The following is a 24,563-nucleotide window of genomic DNA, read 5'->3' on the forward strand; positions in this document are numbered from 1 at the left end:
CATTTGGGAAAGAGAAGTAGATTTGAGGGCATCAAGACAGAGGTGATAATGGAAGCCACCTTCAATCTGGAGATGGCTATATTCATGTGTACTTGGGAAGCACTGGGAAGAAGTTATTTTAAAATATCATCAAGATAGTTCTCAGGAAGGTCAGTTTAGTGGCTAGACAGCAAGGGTGGTTGATGGTCTTCTCCCAGGGTGGGGAAGGAGCTGATTTCTCATCTTGTCATCCCCACTCCCTGACATTTTTATGTAGTCAACCTACTGCTCCAATATGAACCCTTTTGTACGGGAAAGAAAGCAAGATTAGAAGCAGGCTCTAACAGGTTGGCCTTTGCTTGTTTCATCCAAAAGTCTTAAGTACCAAAAAACAAACCAAAACAAAAAACCTACTCTAAAATACACCCACCCCCAGGTGTTTGGATTAGGAGAATGAGGCTGGGCAATAATTTAGGGCATGATGCTCTTCTAAGAATCTGATCATCCATTAGTAACACATATACCTCAAAAAATCACATGTAGAGCCAGCCCTGATGGCCTAGCAGTTAAAGTTTGGCACGTTCCGCTTTGGCGGCCCAGGTTCGGTACCTGGGCATGGAACCACACCTCTCGTTTGTCAGTAGCCATACTGTGGCAGTGGCTCATATAGAAGAACTAGAATTTACAACTATACACAACTATGTACTGGGGCTTTGGGGGGCAAAAAGGAAGAAAATGGAGGAAGATTGGCAACAGATGTTAGCTTAGGGCAGATATTCCCCTTCAAAAAAAAAATATCACATGTAAGTTCAGGTTATGACATGAACTTACCCCTTCACTCCAAACATACTGAAATGGTAGAATAAATATCAACAGAACCCCCAAAAAGAGATAGGTGGGCTCAAAAATAAGATGAAATCTCTTTGGACCAGAAAGGGAATATAAATGCAAAACAGTAGTCAGATTCAAGCCATCCGCCTGCTTTGCTCTGGGCCTAGATGTAGGCAGTGGTAGCTGTAGTTCAGCTTTTCTACCATAATAGGAACTAAAAGGGTTTCATATGAGACCTGGACCAAGATCCAGGCTTTGAGTTTAAAACAGGAGTCAGTGTAGACTCTCTGCTCTCATTGACGTCGCCTCTGACCAGGAACTCCCTGAGTTGTGGACTGGATCACTGACGGGATCTGCATTGTCATCAATATCACCTTTAGGATCACTGGAACATCCTGTTGCTGGACTGAGTTTCAGAGTGGGAGGCAGGGGTAGAGCTAACCGAGAAACTACTAGACTGTAAGGAGTAAGGATAAAGGGAGAGACAGAGGGAGTGAAGAACCAAAAACAAGTTCTCCCATTCAAAATTAGGGCTGGCCCGGTGGCTCAAGCGATTAAGTACACGTGCTCTGCTGCGGCCGACCAGGGTTCGCAGGTTCAGATCCCAGGCACGCACCGACGCACTGCTTGGTAAGCCATGCTGTGGCGGCGTCCCATATAAAGTGGAGGAAGATGGGCACGGATGTTAGCCCAGGGCCTGTCTTCCTCACAAAAAAAAAAAAAAACAAAACAGAAAGAAACTAAATGAGCTTAAGACCAAAATTCCAAAGTATGTGGATAAAACAAATGTTAAGAAAGATGACAAACACAATCAAGAATTAGAACATGAATTTAATTCAGGTAATATTTTATAGAAAATTTGATAAAGTTTTTAAAATCAGCATGTTTAAGATGCTCAAAAATTGTGAAGACAATATCCATAAAAATAACAAATTATGAAACACAAACGGAGATATGAAACAAAAATTGGTGGATATGGAAAAGAAACAATTAGAAATCTTAAAAATAAGCCATTTAAATGAAAAAAACAAATAATAGACGGGCTGCACGTTAGACAAAACACAGTCAGAGAACAAAGTAGGGAAATGGAAGAGAGCACTGAAAAATTAACCTAGTATAAACCATTAGAGAGTCAAAGAGATAAAAATATAAAAGAGCGGATAAGAGACATAGAGATCAAGATCAAGATCATAGGTCAAGAAACTCTGAATTACATTTAATAAGGAATTCCACAAAAGGAGAATGGAGGGAAGGAACACTTGAAGATCTAATAGCTGAAAATTTTCCAATTTGCAAAAAGACATTATGATTTCTGTTTTCTATTCATTCATTCATTCAGCAAACATTTAATGACCACTTACTGTGTGTTACACTCTAGACTAGGAACAGGGGATACAATGTGGATGTGGTACAATCCTTGCCCTGAGGGTCTCACAATTAGTAGAAGAGATGGACATGTTTAATTAAAATGTAATGTAAAAAGAGCTATGATAAAATAGTGTATTACAGAATCAAGAAGAAGGAAGAACATTTCTGAGAGGACTAAGAAAAGCTTCACAGAGGAGATGATGTTCAAGCTTGATCTTTAAATTGAGAGCTCCCTAGAACATTGTTCTCCAGAAAGAGGAAAGGCATGGACAAAAGTCATGGAGGCTTGAAAGAACATGACATATTTGTGGCTGCCAAGCGATTCTAGGTGATTCTGGGTTCTAGAGTACATGAAGGAGAGTTGAGACATGAGTTAAAAGGATTGACTGGGGAAAGAATTTGATCATCTTTGAAAAATGGAAAACTTTTATTGAAAGCTTGTTGAAGGACAACAAGTAAATATATACCATGGAGAGATATACCATGTTCATCTCTATGATAACTCAGGATCATAAAGATGGATTTTCTCCCTCAAATAAATTCAATGCAATGCTAATCAATAGCCAAAGGATTTTTTTAATTGAGGTCATAATAATTTATAACACTGTGAAATTTCAGTTGTACATTATTATTTGTCAGTCACCAGATATATGTGCCCCTTTGCCCTTTATGCCCAACCCCCAATTCCCTTCCCCTCTGGTAACCACTAATCCATTCTCTTTGTCTGTTTATCTTCCACATATGAGTGAAATCGTATGGTGTTTGTTTATCTTCCACATATGAGTGAAATCACATGGTGTTTGTCTTTCTCTGTCTGGCTTATTTTGCTTAACATAATACCCTCAAGGTCCATCCATGTTATTGCAAATGGAATGATTTTGTCTTTTTTTATCGCTGAGTAGTATTCCATTGTATATATATATACCACATCTTTTTTATCCATTCATCAGTCGATGGGCAGTTGGGTTGGTTCCATGTCTTGGCTATTGTGAATAACGCTGCAATGAACATTGGGGTGCATAAATCTCTTTAAATTGTTGATTTCAAGTTCTTTGGACACATACCCAGTAGCGGCATAGCTGGGTCATATGGTATTTCTATTTTTAATTTTTTGAGACATCTCCATACTGTTTTCCATAATAGCTGCACCAGTTTGCATTCCCAGCAGCAGTGTACAAGGGTTCCCTTTTCTCCACATTCTCTCCAACATTTGTTGTTTTTTTGTCTTGGTGATTATAGCCATTCTAACAGGTGTAAGGTGATATCTTAATGTAGTTTTGATTTGCATGTCCCTGATGATTAGTGATGAACATCTTTTCATGTACCTGTTGGCCATCTGTATGTCTTCTTTGAAAAAATGTCTGTTCATATCATACACCTACTTTTGGGTTGTTTGTTTTTTTGTTGTTGAGTTGTGTGAGTTCTTTATATATTTTGGAGATTAACCACTGTTGGATATATGATTTGCAAATAATTTCTCCCAGTGTGTGTGTTGTCTTTTTGTTTTGCTCCTGGTTTCCTTTGCCTTGCAGAAGCTCTTTAGTCTGATAAGGTCCCATTTGTTTATTTTTTCTTTGGTTTCCCTTGCCCAAGTAGACACGGTATTTGAAAAGATCCTTCTAAGACCAATGTCAAAAGGTGTACTGCCTATATTTTCTTCTAGGGATTTTATGATTTCATGTCTTACCTTCAAGTCTTTGATTCATTTTGAGTTAATTTTTGTGTGTGGCAAAAGATAATGGTCTACTTTCATTCTTCTGCATGTGGCTGTCCAGTTTTCCCAGCACCATTTATTAAAGAGACTTTCCTTTCTCCATGGTATGTTCTTAGCTACTTTGTCAAAGATTAGCTGTCCACAGATCTGTGGTTTTATTTCCGTTCTTTCAATTCTGTTCCATTGATCTGTGTGTCTGTTTTTGTGGCAGTACCATGCTGTTTTTATTACTATAGCTTTGTAGTATGTTTTGAAATCAGGGATTGTGATGCCTCCAGCTTTGTTCTTTTTTCTCAGCATTGTTTTAGTGATTCGGGGTCTTTTGTTGCCCCATATGAATTTTAGGATTCTTTGTTCTATTTCTGTGAAGAATATCATGGGGATTCTGATACAGATTGCACTGAATCTGTAGATTGCTTTTGGTAGTATGGATATTTTAACTATATTTATTCTCAATCCATTTGCGTGGAATATCTTTCCATCTCTTTATGTCATCATGGACTTCTTTCAATAATGTCTTATAGTTTTCGTTGTATAGGTCTTTCACATCCTTGGTTCAATTTATTCCTAGGTATTTTATTCTCTTTGTTGCAACTATAAATTGGGATTGTATTCTTGAGTTCTCCTTCTGTGAGTTCATTATTAGAGTGTAGAAATGCAACTGATTTTTGTAAGTTCATTTTGTACCCTGCAACTTTGCTGTAGCTGATTATTTCTAATAGTTTTCCAATGGATTATTTAGGGTTTTCTATACATAAAATCATGTCTTCTGCAAACAGGGAGCGTTTCACTTCTTCTTTGCCAATTTGGATATCTTTTATTTCTTTTTCTTGCCTCACTGCTCTCGCCAAAACCTCCAGTACTATGTTGAATAAGAGTGGCAAGAGTGGGCACCCTGGTCTTGTTCCTGTTCTCAGCGGGATGGCTTTCAGTTTTTCCCCACTGAGTATGTTGTTGGCTGTGAGTTTGTCATATATAGCCTTTATTATGTTGAAGTACTTTCCTTCTATACCCATTTTATTGAGATTTTTATCATAAATGGATGTTGGATCTTGTCAAATGCTTTCTCTGTGTCTACTGAGATGATCATGTGGTTTTTATTCCTCATCTTGTTAATGTTGTGTATCACACTGATTGATTTGCCAATGTTGAACCATCCCTGCATCCCTGGTATAAATCCCACTTGATCATGGTGTATGATCCTTTTAATGTATTGCTGTATTTGATTTGCCAATATTTTGTTGAGGATTTTTGTATCTATGTTCATCAGTGATAATGGGCTGTTATTTTTCTTCTTTCTGTTGTCCTTGTCTGGCTTTGGGATCAGGGTGATGTTGGCCTCATTAAATGTTTTAGGAAGTATTCCATATTCTTTAATTTTTTGGAGTAGTTTGAGTAGGATATGTATTAAATCTTCTTTGAATCTTTGGTAGAATTCTCCAGAGAAGCCATCTGGTCCTAGACTTTTGTTTTTTGGGAGTTTTTTGATTACTGTTTCAATCTCTTTGCTTGTAATTGGTCTATTCATATGCTCTATTTCTTCTTGATTCAGTTTTGGGAGGTTGTATGAGTCCAAGAATTTATCCATTTCTTCTAAGTTGTCCAATTCATTGGCATATAATTTTTCATGGTACTGTCTTACAATCCTTTGTATTTCTGTGGTATCCATTGTAATTTCTCCTCTTTTACTTCCAATTTTATTTATTTGAGGCTTCTCTCTTTTTTTCTTAGTGAGTCTGGCTAAGAGGTTGTCAATTTTGTTTATCTTCTCAAAGAACCAACTCTTGGTTTCATTGATCCTTTCCATTGTTTTTGTTTGTTTGTTTCAATTTCATTTATTTCTGCTCTAATTTTTATTATTTCTCTCCTCCTGCTGACTTTGGGCTTTATTTGTTCTTCTTTTTCTAGTTCTGTTAGGTGTAGTTTAAGATTGCTTATTTGGGATTTTTCTTGTTTGTTAAGGCAGGCCTGTATTGCTAAGAATTTTCCTCTGAGGATCGCTTTTGCTGCATCCCATATGAGTTGGTATGGTGTATTTTCATTTTCATTTGTCTCCAGATGTTTTATGATTTCTTCTTTAATTTCTTCAATGATCCATTGGTTGTTCAGTAGCATGTTGTTTAGTCTCCACATATTTGTCACTTTCCCAGCTTTTTTCTTGTAGTTGATTTCTAGTTTCATAGCGTTATGGTCAGAAAAGATGCTTGATATGATTTCAACCTTCTTAAATTTATAGAGGTTTGCCTTGTTTCCCAACATATGGTCTATCTTTGAGAATGTTCCATGTGCACTTGAGAAGAATGTGTATTCTGCTGTTTTTGGATGGAGTTTTATATATATATCTATTAAGTTCATCTGGTCTAGTTTTTCATTTAATCCCACTATTTCCTTGTTGACTTTCAGTCTGGATGATCTATCCATTGATGTAAGTGGAGTATTAAGGTCCCCTACTATTATTGTGTTGCTGTTAATATCTTCTTTTAGGTCTGCTAATAGTTGCTTTATGTGCATTTGTGTGCCTGTGTTAGGTGCATATATATTTATAAGTGTTATGTCTTCATGGTGGAGTGTCCCTTTTATCATTATACACTGCCCCTCTTTGTCTCTCATTACCTTTTTTATCTTGAAGTCTTCTTTGTCTGATATAAGTATGGCAACACCTGCTTTCTTCATCCCATGTATTTAAGACTGCCAGTTCAGTTTGGTGGCTCTCTATGATGGTTTTCTCAGCTTTCTCTTTTTTTATCATTTGTGTCTCTGTTCTGATTTTTTGTTTAGTGGTTACCATGTGGTTTGTATAAAAGATCTCATAGATGAGATAGTCCGTTTTCTGATAGCCTCTTATTTCCTTAGTCTAAGTAGGTTCCATCCCTCTCCTCTTCCCCATCCAAGTTATTGTTGTCACAACTTATTCCATTTTGTGTTGTGAGTATGTGGTTAAAATGCAGTGATTATAGTTATTTTTTGATGTTTTCGTTCCCTTTATCTTTAATGTTAAGTGTTTAACATTAAAGTGTTAAATAATTAAGTGTTTGCTAACCTGTTCTGATAGAGAGCTGCAATTTTCTGATTTTGTCTGCCTATTTGTCTCCTTGCTCAAGGCTTTGTAAACCTTTTCTTTTCTTTTTTTCAGGTATGAGGGCCTTCTTGATCATTTCTTGTAGGGAGGGGGGTCTTGTGGCAATGAACTCCCTCAGCTTTTGTTTATCTGGGAAAGTTTTTATTTCTCCCTCATAGCTGAAGGATATTTTCGCTGGATAGAGTATTCTTGGCTGAAAGTTTTTGTCTTTCAGAATTTTTAATATATCATCCCACTCTCTCCTATCCTGTAAGGTTTCTGCTGAGAAATCTGCTGAAAGCCTGATAAGGGGTTCCTTGTAGGTTATTTTCTTCTGCCTTGCTGCCCTTAATATTATTTCGTTGTCATTGACTTTTGCCATTTTTACTAATATATGCCTTGGAGAAGGTCTTTTTACATTTATGTAATTAAGAGTTCTATTAGCTTCTTTTACTTTTAATTCCAGCTCCTTCCCCAGGTTTGGGAGGTTCTCAGCTGTTATTTCTTTGAACAAGCTATCCGCTCCTTTCTCCTTCTCTTCTCCCTTTGGAATACCTGTAATCCTTATGTTGCATTTCCTAATTGAGTTAGATATTTCTCAGAGAATTTCTTCATTTCTTTTTACTCTTAGTTCTCTCTCTTCCTCCAGCTGAAGCATTTCTATATTTCTGTCCTCTAAATTGCTAATTCTGTCCTCCATAATATCAGCTCTATTATTTAAGGAATCCAGGTTTTTCTTTATCTCATTCATTGTGTTTTTCATCTCCAACATTTCTGATTGGTTTTTCTTTATAGTTTCAATCTCTTTTGTGAAGAATTGCCTCTGTTCGTTAATTTTATTCCTGATTTCATTAAACCATCTTTCTGAGTTTTCTTATAACTCGTTGAGTTTTTTTATGATAGCTATTTTGAATTCTCTGTAATATAGATTGTAAATTTCTGTACCTTCAGGATTGATTTCTGGGTGCTTGTCATTTCCCTTCTGGTCTGGAGTATTAACATACCTCTTCATACTATTTGATGGGGTGGATTTGTGCCTTTGCAAAGTGGTAGTATCTGGTCACAGATTCCACCTGCCACCACTGGGGGGTGGGTAGGAGCTGCATATTCTGAGCCTGCCATGATCCGTGGCAGCTGTGCCTGTCCTTTGGAAGCTATGCTGACAGAGCCCATCTGTGTTTGCCTGCTGGCTGCCTCTGCTTTACACATGTATGCACCAGCACTCTGGCAGGAGTCCCTTGCTCTGGCTGACTGGCTGAGCTGGTGTGCCAAGTGGGGGGAGGGGCGCTTTCTTTCATGTTCATGATCCTAGGGGCACTCTCACTTTCCCCTTGCTGTCTGCCCTTCTGAGCTGCTCGGCTTGGTGAATACCCCCCCATGATTGCTTAGCCTCCTTAGTGTGGAGCTTTCCCATGGGCTGGGAGGCAACTCTGAGAGGGAAGGTGTTCCCCTGGAGGGCTGCCCCCTTCTCCCTCTCCTCTCAGTGACTCTCCTACACCCTAGATTGCTGCCATTCAGGGAGGGAGAGGAGATCCCCTTACCTCCTTCCACTGCCTCCAGGGGGGTCTAGCACCTCCACCTTCAGATTTATGACTGTGTGGGTCTCTCAGACATCTGTTGTGTTGTGTGAATGTCCTCTGTTGGTTTATGAGTGTCCTTTTCATTGTATCTTAGCGGGGACAGTCTAAGGGAAGAGCTCACTCTGCCATAATGCTGACGTCACTCAATCCCAAAGGATTTTTTTAATGAAATGTGACTGATTATAAAATTTACATAGAAGAAGGGCTAGGAACAGCCAAGATTATTTTGAAAAGGATAATGGGAATTTACCCTACCAGCTATTAATATTAATCTAATAATTTTTAATAATTAAAACATTGTAGGAGGTCTTTCTTTATTAAATGTTGAGAAGGAGTCACCATGACCACCTTTCTATGGAAAGCTATGGAGGAAAATGAGCAGGTTTGAATTTTAGAAAGATCACTCTGGCATTATTGGACAAGATGACCTGGGTTGGTGGAGGGTGGCAAGACCAGAGTTGGGGTGATGTGCTGGCTACTTCAGAAAGTCTGCTAAGAGATGCTGAGAATGGAAAATGAGGGCAGTGAGGTTGGAGGAAGAGATCTGAGTGGAGAAATGTTTAAGAGAGAGAATCAACAGACCTTGAGTTTTCTTTTGTTGGAGCTACGTGGGTGGAGCAGGAGGCAAGGGAAAGAGAAGAGTTAAGGATAACGTCAAGGTATCAAACCTGGGCAATTGATTGGATGATGAACAGAAAGAGTGACTATCAGTGGAAACCCAGATTGTGTTGACTCTGGGGTATGTTGATTTTAGGGATCTCTGACAAACAAGTAGATATCTGGAAAATAAGAAAGGGGCTTGGGAGAGTTTGAGGCAGACATCTGAAGTAGTTGTTGAAGTAATGAGAATAAATTTTACTAGGCAGATTCCAAGTTCAAGAAGTAGAGAAGAAAGACAGAGTAGGTGGAAAACACTTCCTGGAGGATGATGCCTGTCTCTGGGCCTTGAAGGGTAGGAGGATCTGAAGAGGAAGCCGTGTGTGCAGGAGCAGCCAGGTTAGACGGCAGATGCAGAAGCTGAGGGAGAACAGAGGGTGCTGGAGAGGACTGGCTGTGAGGTTGGCAAGTGAGAGAAACCTCCATAGATGGTGAAGAGGACCAAGGGGCTCGGCAGGAAGGAAACTTTTCATGTTTCCATTCACACATGCAAAATGATAGACACGCCCTCACCTTTGCATTTATTGCAAGTCGGATGGCATCTCTCACAGGTCTGTGTGCTTTGCTCTGCAAAGTAATGCTCTGGGCAGGTGCGATGACACTCTCCCTCGGAGTGGAGCAGAAAGAAAAATGGATCACAAGACAGGCAGTCTGCAGGCCGTGGGCCCCGGCAGGTCTTGCAGCTCCTGTTGCACCTCTCACACCGTCCAGTGGCATTTTCTGCATAGTATCTGAAACCAAGGGAGGAAATGAAGACTGAATACTAAGCTTTGCTCCTAAGTTGAGTGTGGTGGAAATAACATAGTCAGACAGGGTTCATTTACAGGATAGGTGACTTTAGACTTTTTGCTCATTAGATTTATTACTAACTACATAATAAATCTAATGATTCTCAGTTTTCTGATTTGTAAATTGGGCATGACAATCTCTCCCCTGCTATTTGTGAGGATCAAGTCAGATAACACAAGTGAAAGGATCTAGTACTCACCTCACGTAGCAGCATCACGACAACTGTTCACTACCTCTGCCTTCTGTACACCCATGTGCTTCCCCCCTTTCACACGAGCTTTAAGTTGTGTGGAGTGGGATCAGGGGATAGAAGACATTTTAAATGTACCTCTGAGCGGTTCTTCTAATTTCTCAACTTAAAAAACATCTTCAAATAGGAGATGACATGAGTGATGTTGACATTTACATAATAATAGATGTAACTTCTTTTGAAAATATTTTTGGAGGCTAAATATAACAATAATCACTGTTCATTAAGTTTCTACTAAATACCTGATAGTCCACTAGGGACTTCATAAACATTATTTCATCTTATTGAACCTAAAAATGAGACACTAGAGCATGGTGGTTGGAAGCTTGCCCTCTGGAACAAGTCTGCATGGGTCAAAGCCCAGCCATACCACTGATGAGCTGTGTGACCTTGGGCAAGTCACACAACATCTCTGTGTCTCAGGTCTCTAATATGGGGCTAATGTTAGTAGCTAGAATTAAACAAGTTATTACTGAGAAAGTTGTTAGAACAGTGCCTGGTACATTATAAATAATTAATGTATATTAGTGATAATTACGAATTGTATGATTAATCCTCATAGGAAACCTTATGATTTAGAATTATTATCACTATTTTACATATGTAAAACTGAGGCTTAGAGAATTTAGACAACTTGCTTAAGGTCAAACAGCTAGTGAAGTGGGGCGATGTGATTTGAACTTCTCTGTTAAATACCACTATAATAAAACAGTGTATTATTTGTAGGTGAACAAAAAATTTTCAAGCAAGATAGAAAAGAGAAAAAGAATCATTGCCAAAGATGAACTTTTAGAGGTCATCAGACCCATCTCAGCATCTCTGGACATCAGCACACAAGTTGTACTAGAAACCCAAAGGCTCACCCTTGGTTTCTCTGGTGCAAAACTATTGGCCTCATTAGGTTTTTTAAAGTTTATTTCAGTTCCACTAACTTGTTGAAAACTAAAACCAGGGCTGGTTAATGCTGAGCCTTCCTCCACCTAGCTCCCTGTCAGTGATCTAAGTGAGGACACTCGTCCCTCAGTGGCCCAGCTTGCAGCAAGTCAAGCCTTGTCTCACCTCCCGCAGTCAGATGAGGAACAATGATGGCTCCATGTCAATTGAGAAGACTCTGAGGTATTTGAGAGACAGGATGATGAAAGAACAAAGAAAGAATCAACATGAACTAAATGGTTGACAAAGATCACACAAGACTCAAAAGGGAAAGCAACAGGGAAAAGTGAAAATCACAATTTTCCACAGAGGGAATACACAGGATTGAAGTTAGAAGATCTAATTTTTAGTCTTGGCTCCACCATGTATTAGTAGCTACACACAGTAGCTTTAGGCAAGTCACTTGACCTCTCTGATCCTCAGTTTCCTCATCTGTAAAATGGAGAGAATAATGTCAATCTTATAGGATTGTTGTAGAATCAAATCATAATGTAAGCATACACTGTGAGTGGAAATACTTTGTAAACTCTAAAGCAGCATAAACATTCTTTACCAATGTTGTTATTATAGATTGTTATTAAGATGAAAGGCATCAATAGGAACCGTGGGGAAGAAAGCTTATCAATACCAAACAGGTTTTAAAAATTATCCAAGAGTAATGCTAAAAGAAAGACAATGAAGAGTTTAGGGGATCAGATTAAAAGAAGAGGAAAGTACAACGCTGCTGCTTCCTTTGATGACTCTTGTGCATGAGGTGACTATGAAGAATAGTTTTTGTTTTTGTTTTTTGTTGTTGTTGTTGTTGAGGAAGATTCGCCCTGAGCTAACATCCGAGGAGGTGACTATGAAATCTCTTGAGCCTCAAAGGCTTGAAGGGGATCTCGTGCATAAGGACAAACAATAACTGGAGCCTTAAAGAACCTGCTCTGAGGTTAAACACCAAAATAGTTACGTGCACTGGGACAGGGTGCAGAGGGTCATATACCTGCTTTTCCAAGGCAGAGAGATTAACATACGAAGTTTATGCAACGTGTGTGGAACATCAATTCTACAAAGGAACCATTTTAGTTAAATATCTCCACTTATACCTCATTAATACTACATTTATTCTCCACTAGAGATTTATGGTAACTCTGCCTCTTCTCCCAGTGGGTAACTTCACACACCATGGAAAAATTGTCTTCTTAATTCCATGGTCTGCAATCTATTTAGATCACAGGATTATGTCCTTTTTGTTTGTATAAGATTATTTAACGACTTGATTTGGGGAAGATGGAGATTCTTTATATGGGATCCAGGTCTTTTCAGGCACTCATTGGGATGAAGATGAAGGGCTGAGCCAGGTAGCCCACCCATCTCTTGTCTGGCAGGGCCCTTTCTTCATTGACCTGTATGGCTGGTGTTTTCTGAGGGCTGCTAATGTGTGTGGCTCTGTGCTGAGTATTGTGGTAACATGTGTGAAAAATAAGAGGTGTTTTCCTTCTAGGAGCTTATAATTTTCTTGGGAAGAGATATATAAAAAGAATAAGCTCTTGAAGCTCGAGGTGTTTGTTTTACTCATGTTATACATACAAGGTGCTCTTCATTAAACATGTGTTGAATGAATGAATGAATGAGTGAATGAATGAGGTAAATCAAAACACAAGACAGTGTGTAGCACTACAATGAGTGCTAGAAGCAGTAATTGCTGTAGAACTGAAGAGATGAGAAGAGATGTGCTGACCCGGGCAAAAACATTGGGGGAAAGTCCAAGGTTACAGCCCTTCAATCCGGATGGGAAACTCTCAGTGCCTGAGGTTACTGACTGGGAAGGAGGAGTTGGCGACAGGTCTGTAGTCAGTCTTTCTCTTTACTAGGGATGCCTCAGGGAAGAAAGGCATGACCCAGTCAAATCCTCTTCCAGATATGCTGGTAACCAGACCTTCTGATAAACACACTAACTAACAGTTTTTCCTAGCAGAAAAATAACAGCGAGTTTTTATCAGTGAAATGCTTTTAGAGGGATACGTCTGTGTGTCTAGGTTGCTTATGGTAACAAAACTCGTAATTTGTGGATTTATGGGGGCATGGCAGGTTGGAGAACTAGTGGGGCATAAATGGAGATATTTAACTGAAATTGTTCCCTCTGTAAAATCAAAGTTCCACATACAGGGCTTAGACCTCGCATGTTAAATCTGATCAGAACAAATCCTAATGAAGAAGAGAAAGAACCTACATTCATGGTCTTAGACTTCTCTAGGGGAAGGATGCTTCACCTCTGCTTTGTGATTTCTTGTGTCCTTTGAATTGTTAGTGAAGTTTGGCATGTGAGTCTGACTTGACAATCTGCCCTTTGTGTTATCTCACTGGGTCACTCTGCCTCTCCTGTTTCCTCTTCCATTACCATGAACTGGCTGAAATCATTTAGAGATCATTAGACCTGGGTTGGACTCTCATCTTTGTTCCTTACTAGCAGGAGACTTCGATCTGGTCATGTAAGTGTTTTGAGACTTAGCTTCCTCATCTGTAAAATGGGTTTGCTAATAGTGATATCTGGAGTGGTTATGGGATTAAATGAGGGAAAAGTGTGTTGAGCACCTTACCCATCCCTGCACTGGGGCAGGCACTCCTTTCCCAGCTGGAACCAGCCTGGTTGGCAGGAAAGGCACTGCATGCTGTATCTCCCTTCACATGTCCTACAAGAGCTGTGGCAGGGGGCACACCGGTGGTTGTCCTCATCGGCGTAGTAGCCCTCGGGGCAGTCCTGCACGCAGGTTGTGTCTGCCAAGGGAGGAAAAGAGTCCACCTTGGTATCAAGTATGACACACGTCTCCCAAACCTCCTCTACATGCTCCCTACTGTGTACCATGGACAGTGAGTTTCTGTTTTGCCTAGGTATTTAAAAACCAGATTAAAACCTTAAATTCTCTGCTCTACACAGTAAGATGAGTTGGAGTTCAGTTGTTCACCCACACACCACCCCAGTCCTTCCTCCACCAACCCCAGTGGAGCCACTGATTCTTGCCTTCTTCCTTAAGAACATTTAGGGGTGGGAGGTGAGAGTGGGTTAAATAGAAAGTAACAAACTGAGATTTGCTAACGTTGCAGGTTAGCACACAGTCCTTAGAGGCAACTTCCTCCCCAGCTTCTGCTCAACCTCGTAGAATGGAAGCCAGGCTCACCTGCATTTCTAGTGTGAGCCACTGGTCAGCTCTAGACCAGAAGCCATAACTCTAGTCAGCATTAAGCACAGGCACTGGTGGAAAAGCTAAATAATATTAGAGTTGCCGTAAAAAGTGCTGTGGACTCAAACTCTGTGCTGGGAGACTCTCTGAGCTCCTTGAGGGCAGGGGCCATGTCATTCACTCTGAGTTTCCAGCACCTGGCACAGTGCCAGGTCTCCAGTAACTGCTTGACCCGTGGCTCTTGTGTTAAAGGTGGACGTTGACAATGGTTCATTGTCCCATTGATGTATCTGGTTAACTAGAGGGAAGCCCTAATCCCCTAAAGATGAAACACCTCTGTACTAGTTTCCTAGTGCTGTTGTAACAAATTACCACAAATTTAGTGGCTTTAAACAATACAAATTTCTTATCTTACAGTTCTGGAGGTCAGAAGTCTAAACTGGGTCTGTAAGACTATGTTCCATTTGGAGGATCTGGGGGAGAATCTGTTTCTTTGCCTTGTCCAGCTTCTGGAGATCACCTACATTCCTTCATTTGTGGCCTCCTCCATCTTCAAAGCCAGAGCACAGCATCTTCTGTCTCTGTGTTCCTCTGCTCTGTCGTCACATAGCCTTCAACTACTAACTCGGATCATCCTGCCGCCCTCTTGTAAGGACCCATCTGATAATCCAGGATAATCCTCCCAAATCAAGACCATTAATTTAATCACATCTGCAAAATCCTTTTTGCCATGCAAGATAACATTCACAGGGACTGGAGATTAGGATGTGAATATTTTTAGGGGCAGCATTATTCAGTCTACCACAACCTCCAGAGGAATTACCTAGTTTATAACTAGCTGACCCTGGTGGTAGTGGTGAGGTGCAGGGTGGGAGAATGTGAGAAGATCAGGCCTGAGTACATCCTGTGTCCAGCCCTTGGGGGCCTATGGCTCTGTGTTACACATCAGCACTAAAGTCTCAGTTCTAGTCTAATTCATATCCCTAGTTTAAGGGAAAACCACCTGGTAGTGGTAAGATGTCCTCCTGTCTGTATGAAGGCACTTGAGGTGATCACTGGTAGCTCTGTAGATTGGGGTAATTATAAAAGGAGGTCCTGGGGATTGGGATGAAGCGGGAGATCTGGAATGTTCTCATGAAGCAGGAACTGGGAAGGAAGGTCACTGAGATGTGTGTGAGAGGAGCTAAGATGGACAGATAGAGGAGACTGGTATCTTCAAGTGTTTTCTATTGGGAGGTGATCAGGAATGGTATGAGGATAGCTCTCCCTGTGTTGTAGCAGGGAAATGGTGCCCTAGCTGACGACACCTCAAGAAGAAGAGGAAAAATTGCCACACGTTTCTACTTCGAGGGTCTTGCTTCTCAGGTCTACTCTACTGGGTTGGGGAGAGGAACACTAACACTCTCCAGGTCCTCAGCATGTTCCTCCTTCCTTCTCTCTCTCCTATACCCTCCACTGCTCCTTCTCTCAGCTGAGTTGAGTTTTGTTTCATTTTCTTTCTCCCATACCTGTGCTAAGGCTAATGTTGGTATCCCTGGAAACCTGAGGGCACTGCTTCACATTAGCTGTAATCTTCACACGGATCTGCTGGAAGCGGCCAACCTCAGACAGCGCCACACTTTGTTCAGGAAGATTTATTAATCAACGGATGCTAAATCAAGGGGAAATTTTGATGAGGAACTGAATTCCTGCATGTCCATAAAGTGTCTCTCCACAGACCGCTTATTAATCACAAGGGAAAATATAACTATGCAGTGGAGAAATTGCACAGCATCCTGAACAGGTGACCAAAATTAACATCACTGACGAGAGGCAGGTAAACATCATGTGTGTCTCCAGAAAGACACAACATCACCTGTGAAGCGTTCTGGCTGAGAATGCATAATCTCCATCTAATCATGGGTAAACTTCACACAAACCCCAGTGGAGGGATAGGGACTGTGATCTTCTAAAATGTCAATACTATAAAAGACAAAGAGAGTCCGTGGAAATGTTTCAGATTAGAGGATGCTAAAGAGACAACTTAATGCAATACCTGACTCTAGACTGGACCCTGTCCTAAAGGGGAATTGACAAAATTATAATACAGATGGGATACTAAAGTATTGTAGCAATGTTAAATTTATGAGAGTTGACAACTGTGCTGTGGTTATGTAAGAAAGCATCCCTATTCTTAGGAAATACATAAAGTATTTGTGGGAAAGGGGTCATGATGTATGTAACATATCTGCAAATGGTTCAGAAACAAATATATCGTGGATTATGTCTGCATATACGTTGAGAGCGGAAGACCAAGAGCAAGCACGTGATAAAGCAGAGGGGGTCAGAGATGAACGGTGGGGTAGGGGGTAAAGGGCACATGTGACCATTCTTTGTACTGTTCTCACTCTTGTGTCTTTTCTGTAGGTTTGAAAGTTTCCCAAACACAAAGTAAACAATTAAAAAGAAAGACACCAAATCTACTGGGCACCAGGCGTCGTGCAAAGTAGTTTCTCAGCTGGAGGGAAAGACAAAGCCCTCCTCAGAGGAAAAGCAACTCACTGAGAAGAAGGCTGTCCCTCAGGCAGGTGTGACACTGGTCCTCTGAGGGGCCCGTGCAGTGGAAGCACTTAGCGTGACAGGGCTTGCATCCCACAGCCCCCTCATCCCAGTACTCAGAGGGGGCGCATTCCTGGTGAGGCACACAGTCCCCATGGTGGTTCAGCCTCAAGCCTTCCTGACAGGTCGTGCAGGTCCCAGATGACGAGCAGGTCTGACAGGACTTGTGGCAATCTGTGGGTGGGAGGGGGCAGCAGACAGAAAGTGAGAGAGGCCAGGGCGCCCCTCTAGGGAAGCAGTTCCCCTGGAAAGTGTGTTCACATTCCTTCCTCGTTTGTTCCAGAGATTTCCAAGGCTCTGTGCCAACGGTGTGGGACCATGAATTGAGTACAGCCCTTGGGCTCTGGGTGGAGCATTCTTCTTACAAAATGAGAAAAAAATGGCTGTTTCACATTCTCTGTAATATCTAGAGGGCCCTTCCTGCAACAGCCACCTCAGAAATATTAGTAAGAGTCACTATAATTACCCAAACTGCAACAAAATCGTAATAAGCAATTCTGCAGCAGCATGGTCACACACAGCTTGTGGCCTTTTCACCACCACAACTCCTGCGGTCCTCCACTGACCTCCCAGAACACCTTGAGCTTATCACTAATGTAATAATTGTCGAGATATGTTATAATTACCTGTTGACAAAGAAGGCCTTTTTTGTATTCATTTATGGACTCACAGTACCTATGGGAGGGCCTGGCACATGACAGGCACTCAGTGAATACTTGTTAGACAGACGAATAAGAACAACTCACTCCCCTTCGAGGTGTTAGCAGTTGCCATTCCCTCTGCCTAGAATTTTCTTCTCCCAGGTATAGCATAGTTTGTTCCCTCCCTTTCTCAACAACATCTTCCAGGCCGCCTTCTCTCTAATTTCAACTCCATCCTGCCCAACTTCCTGTCCCTCTTCCCTGCCTTATTTTTCCTTCCACAAGAAGACTTGTCTTCTTTAGGCTCTGTCTTCCCAAGTAGAATGCAAGCTCCATGAGGGCAGGATTTTGTCTGTATTATTCCCTGCTGTTCCCCAGGCCTGGAGGAGCATGTGGCACACAGCAGGCCCCCAGTAAGCACTCACTGGATGAATAGATGCCTGGTATTATCATTGTGATTATCATCATCTCATTTTATCTAGATCAGGAAGTTGAGGCTGGAGGAGCTCAGTCACTTGGTTGAAAGGGGCAGGGTCAGGAGTTGAACGCAAGACCCGAACAAGGGCTCTTGCTCTTTCTGCCCCAGTGCCTCGGGAAAGGTGTGGGGTCCTTAGAGGTGTCTATGTTGTCTCGTAGGGGATAATTTGGGGTGATCAGAATGGATCCCAAGTCCTCTTGTTTCTTAGAGGAGATCTGCTTGGAGATTGCTTGGTTCCAGATGCTTCTCTTTTTTTTTTTTTTTTCTTTTTTTAAATTTTTTTTTTAACTTTACTTATTTATTTTTTTCCCCCGAAGCCCCAGTAGATAGTTGTATGTCATAGCTGCACATCCTTCTAGTTGCTGTATGTGGGACGCGGCCTCAGCATGGCCGGAGAAGTGGTGCGTCGGTGCGTGCCCGGGATCCAAACCCGGGCCGCCAGCAGTGGATTGCGCACTTAACTGCTAAGCCACGGAGCCGGCCCTCCAGATGCTTCTCTATAGCCACTCAAATCTTAATTTTCACGTCAGGTCCTTTGCTGCTTCTCTCTGGTGGTCACCCTGTTTCTTACCTCAGCCTCCCTGTGCACCAGTGGGAGGTGCAATAGCATCGCAGGGACAGACCTCAAGTGACTTTCTAACAGTTGAGTTGGTCTGAGGTGAGCCCAGGCATCTGTAGTTTTTAAAGCTCCCCAGGTGATTCTAATGGGCAACCAGCCTTTCTCAATGAGAAAATTAAATCAAGTAAATTAAGTAAACATACTCTGAGACCTGTAAAGTTCTCTCTGTGGCAAATTACTTCTATTACTGAACACCAGAGAAAGGCCAGAAGTTGATCCTCAGTTCCTGCCCTAGTACAGGCAAGATGGCCCTGCAGGCCTTTGGCTGAGTGTCTGAACTTCTCGTGGAAACTGACCCCCAGCTCACAGCCTGCCTCCCAGGCTCACTCCCGCCCCTTCTGCTGCACAAGCAGAGCCGCCCGTCTTCAAGCCCATGTTCTTACACAACTAGTCAGGTGGGACATTGATACTAAAGAGCGCTTTACATAAACACACAAAAAGGAATATCCGGACCATAAGGCTAGAGCAGAAAGCTTTCAGGGGAAACTACATCTTCATGTCCTACCAAAACATTTCCCTGAGTACCTTCTAGGATGTGGGTGGCCCAAAGCTTCTCCTGCCACGGGAGTTCACCCTCAAGCTCTTGCTGTGGTTAGGGGGCCTGCCTCTGGATATCTATCTCATGTTTGCTTGGAGGCCACATAGGGGTTAAATTACCACGGGCTGCCTAGCTGGAGTGAATCCTGTGACTATAGTCAACAATACAGTATTGTACACAAGAAAGTTGCTAAGAGAGTAGATCTTAAACGGTCTTACCAAAAAAAACAGGTAACCGTGAAGTGATGGATGTGATCACTGATCTTTCTGTAGTCATCATTTCACAACGTATATGTATATCAAATCATCATGATGTACACTTTAAACGTACACAATGTTATATATTATCAATTTATCACAATAAAACTGGGGGAAAAAAGAAAAGTCCATTCCCCCTGGATGCTTCTCTCACTTGCTTGAGAATTCCTCTAGTAGTGGGCAATTTATTTAATTTTTCTGATCCCTGATAGCTAATAAGAGGCAAAGAACTCATGCCCAGTTAGAACGTAAGGAGGCATAAAGCAGAGCAGATCCTTCTGAATGTGTAGGGATTGAAGTGCCAAGTGGGATGGAATAGGGACCCAGAGCAGGAGGAGCTGAAGGTGATGAGGGGATGGAGGGGAGATTCAGGGAGGTAAACGGTGAAGGGAGACATGAGGCACTGAGAAAATCCTCTGTGGCACAGCTTTCCTTAGGCTGCTGTAAACCTGTAATGGCTTAAAATTTTAAGAAAAATCTTCCATTTTTGGTAACTTCAGAAGGCTCTTCATCTGTGTTGTAAATCTTCACATGGGAATCCTTTTTGATCAGCCACTTTTGTGAGGAGGGTCAGCACTATTCATTGCTAACAAAAGTTACATGATCAAAGCTGACAAATGGTTCATTCTAAAAATAAATAATAAATTAGAGCAGAGTCAAAACATACTTCCTTGAGCAGGAGGGAAAGGGGTGGGACAACAGCCCTGGGATGGAACCATGCAAACCCCAGAACCTACTTTGTCCTGGCATAAACACATAATCCTGTTAGGCTCCTTGGGATGCAGTGCTTAGCCATGCACCTGCAAGTCTTTACCTTTGCAATCCTTAGTCTTTCTTTCATAGTAAGTTCCTGCTGGACACTCATCCAAACATCGCCCATCGTAGAGAACCAAGGATGCCTCAGCACAGAGGTCGCAGTCGTCTGCTGAGGGGCCACTGCACTCCAGACAGTCTTCATGGCAGGGGACACACTGGTGTGCATCTTCATAGAAATGGTGGGGACAGGATTGATGGCATGTATCATTGTACAGGAAGGACCCAGGCATGCACTCTGGAGAAGGGGGAAGCAGCAAATTACCCCCAGGGGCACAGGAGAAAGGAATTCATTCCTTCTGCAGTGGGCTAGCCTGTCCACCACTTTGGCTCATTTGACCTGAGTGCACATGCATTTGCCCCATCCCCACCCTGCCAGAGAACATCCTCCATGTCTCACAAGCCCTGCCTTGGAAGAGGAGACCACATATGGTGGACCGATTGGATGGAGCTCGGTTTACATTCTGAAATGACCTGCCCCTTGGAGGTGCAAAAAATCATAATGCTGTGGCAGATGAGTGATGGCTGAGATATTGGAGGTATTTTTTGAAAAACCTGGAAGGCATTAACTGATTTTTAAAGTTGTAGTGAGCACCCCACGCTCTATTCAATACAGAAAGCAGTTTAGGAATTCTCGCATTAGTTAATTCTTCATTCACTGGTAGGGTTGACCAATGAAATATACATGGTTAATCAGTATGAAGAATGCATTGTGGGTTTATTTTATTTGTGTTCATTCTCTTATTTGCGGGGAATTCTGGAAAACACTTTAGGTTACACAAAGAGACTCCTTTAAATAGGACAGCACCAGTTAAATGAGTCTGTCTTATTCTGGAGAGGAAATTAGACAGTCTTTCTTGGGAGATAATTCCAGAGAAAAAATTCCTAGCCAGAGTGCTATTCTAGAGTCTAATAGTTGCCTGAACTTTTCTTTCGTATCGTTAAATAACAGTTGCAATTCTCTAGCTACCTTTGTGTTCCATTACTATCGGTCTCTCCTATAAGATTTTGTGCTCAAAGAGGCAGGAACTTTGGGTTCTTATTTGCATCTTTAGAACCTGGGATAATGCTTAGCACCCCCTAAGTGCTCAGTACATATGTGTGGAAGAAATTGTGCAAAAACAGGCTCTTGTCTTAACTTGCAGAATCCATAATGGAAAGGCTTTCTCTCACCCTCAATTTCCTCAGTGATGTGCACAGAGTTCTATACGTTTCAGTAAAGGTAGGGAGACTGGTTCCCCTAGTTCTGCTTGGACCCCACCCTCAGAGAGTTGGCCCTCAGCTGGGGTGGCTCAGTAGAGCCACGCTTTCTCCTGGGATGCTCCCAGGTACCTTTGCATGTTTTCTCATGGATGCAGTCCTGACACATCTCTGGGCAATGCTTGCACACTCCCTCCACAGCCACGTGCCTCTCGGAGCAGGTCTCCCGGCACTCTCCGTGGAGCAGGACAAGGTCTCCTTCACAAGAGTGGCAGTTGGTGGCATTTCCTTCACATGTCCTACAAGGAGGGCTACAGCGTTCACATGTGCCATCTCCTGCATAGAAGCCCCTGTGGGGAGAAGAGAGAGCAACTGACGGAGCTTTCCAACCAGGGAAATGACTCACACCTGGTGGCAAAGGAGTCAGGTCTGAAAACAGAAAGCCTGCTGTTGTTGTCGACCAAAATGAATCCATCAGATTCCTGAGGAAGAGTGGTAAAAAATGAAGTCTGGAAAAATAAAATGAAAGGGATAGGTATTATCCTCGTGAATTTGGTTTGTTTGAAAACAACTGTTGTTCATTGGTATATAGTTCAGTCATCTTCTGATTTCCCTATTTTATCTCTAATTTTCATGCTTTTGTCTTTCACTTTGTTAGAGCCTTACATTAGAGTAGAAAATGCTTTTTATTCAATTTAATACATTTTTAAAAAATTCAATAAGTAAAACTATTATTTTCAAAAAGCTCAAAAGGTTTAATGCTCTATAAAATTAGAATCACTTTATATGCACCTAACACAGGAGCACCAAAGTATATAAAGCAACTATTAACAGACATAAAGGGGAAAATTGACAGCAACACAATAATACTAGGGAACTTTAACACCCCACTTATGTCAATGGATAGATCATCCAGATAGAAAGTCAACAAGGAAACAGTGGCCTTAAATGAAACACTAGACCAGATGGGGGATTTAATAGATATATACAGAGAGAGAGAACATTCCATCCAAAAACAGCAGAATACACAGTCTTCTCAAGTGCACGCAGAACAGTCTCAAAGATAGACCCTATGTTGGGAAAAAAAAGCCAGCCTCAATAAACTTAAGAAGATTGGAGTCATATCAAGCATCTTTTCCAACTACAATGCTATGAAACTAGAAATCAACTACAAGAAAAAAGCTGGAAAAGTCACAGATATGTGGAGACTAAACAATACGCTATGGGACAACTATTGGACCAATGAAGAAATCAAAGGAAAATTTAAAAATATCTGGAGACAAATGAAAACAAAAGCACAACATACAAAACTTACGGGATGCAGCAAAAGCGGTACTAAGAAGGAAGTTTATAGCAATACAGGCCTACCTCAAGAAACAAGAAAAATCTCAAATAATCTTTTTCTCAAGGAATCTTGAGAAAAAAGAACAAAGTTGGAGGTATCACAGTCCTTGACTTCAAAATATACTACAAAGCTATAGTAATCAAAACAGCATGGTACTGGCAGAAAAACAGACACACACACAGATCAATGGAACAGAATTGAGAGCCCAGAAATAAAGCCACACATCTATGGACAGCTAATCTTTAACAAAGGAGCCAAGAACATACAATGGAGAAAGGAAAGTCTCTTCAACAAACGGTGTTGGGAAAACTGGACAGCCACATGCAAAAGAATGAAAGTAGACCATTATCTTACACCATACACAAAAATTAATACAAAATAGATTAAAGACTTGAATGTAAGACCTGAAACCATAAAACTCCTAGAAGAAAACATAAGCACTATGCTCTTTGACATGGGTCTTGGCAGCATCTTTTTGAATACCATATCTCACCAGGTGAGGGAAACAAAAGAAAAAAATAAACAAATGGGACTACATCAGACTAAAAAGCTTCTGCATGGAAAAGGAAACCATCAAAAAAATAAAAAGACAACCCACCAACTGGGAGAAAATATTTGCAAATCATATATCCAACAAGGGATTAATTTCCAAATATATAAAGAACTCATACAATGTCAACAATAAAAAAAAAGAATAACTGGATCAAAAAATGGGCAGAGGGTATGAACAGACATTTTTTCCAAAGAAGATGTACAGGTGGCCAACAGGCACATGAAAAGGTGTTCAACATCACTAATTATTAGGGAAATGCAAATCAAAACTACAATGAGATATCACCTCCCACCTGTCAGGATGGCTATGATTAACAAGACAAGAAATAACAAGTGTCGGAGAGGATGTGGAGAAAAGGGAACCCTCATACACTGCTGGTGGGAATGCAAACTGGTGCAGCCACTATGGAAAATAGTATGGAGATTTATCAAAAAATTAAGAATAAAAATACTGTATGATCCAGCTTTTCCACTTCTGGGTATTTATCCAATGAACATGAAATCACTAATTCAAAAAGATTTATACACCACTATGTTAAATGTAGCATTATTCACAATAGCCAAAACCTGGAAGCAGCCCATGTGCCCATCAACAGATGAACAGGCAAAGAAGATGTGGTATATATATACAATGGAATACTACTCAGCCATAAAAAAGACAAAATTGTGCCATTTGCAACAACATGGATGGAACTTAAGGGTATTATGCTAAGCGAAATAAGCCAGACAGAGAAAGACAAATATCATATGATTTCACTCATATGTGGAAGATAAATAAACAAACAAACACATAGATAAGGAGAACAGATTGGTGGTCACCAGAAGGGAAGGGAGTGGGGGGAGGGCAGAAGGGGTAAAAGGGCACATATGTATGGTGACAGATAAAAAGTAGACTATTGGTGGTGAACACAATGCAATCTATACAGAATCTGAAATATAATAATGTACACCTGAAATTTACATAATGTCATAAGCCAATATGACCTTAATAAAATAATTAATAAAAAATTAGAAACATTTTTGCCTTTGGATGCTCTCAGCCAACCTCTGATGGTTTCTTTCCAACACACACATGTAAACATTTGCACAGAGCATCAAACATATCTGGAGCACCTGTTATTGGAGTACGTGTTTGTGTGGTTGACCTTCTGGGTGGAATCTGATGACTGTATGTATATTGTAACTGAAGGATTAAACTA

At 41.1% G+C, this 24,563-nt stretch overlaps 1 protein-coding gene across 4 annotated transcripts in view; it reads right to left on the reverse strand.

Moving 5' to 3' along the window:
* PCSK5 (proprotein convertase subtilisin/kexin type 5) overlaps positions 1 to 24,563 on the reverse strand; it is a 442,283-nt gene that overhangs the window by 15,487 nt on the left and 402,233 nt on the right. For all 4 annotated transcript variants that reach the window (XM_087444465.1, XM_014794699.2, XM_087444466.1 and 1 more), the window contains 5 exons: positions 21,600 to 21,817; positions 20,269 to 20,505; positions 16,865 to 17,095; positions 13,742 to 13,919; positions 9,701 to 9,918 (listed from right to left, as the gene is read on the reverse strand). In XM_087444465.1, the coding sequence (XP_087300591.1) occupies positions 9,701 to 9,918; positions 13,742 to 13,919; positions 16,865 to 17,095; positions 20,269 to 20,505; positions 21,600 to 21,817 (1,082 nt within the window). The remainder of the gene's footprint in view (positions 1 to 9,700; positions 9,919 to 13,741; positions 13,920 to 16,864; positions 17,096 to 20,268; positions 20,506 to 21,599; positions 21,818 to 24,563) is intronic.

The sequence above is a fragment of the Ceratotherium simum genome, chromosome 20, assembly GCF_057802395.1.
Source record: "Ceratotherium simum simum isolate JZ-2026a chromosome 20, ASM5780239v1, whole genome shotgun sequence".
NCBI lineage: Eukaryota > Metazoa > Chordata > Mammalia > Perissodactyla > Rhinocerotidae > Ceratotherium > Ceratotherium simum.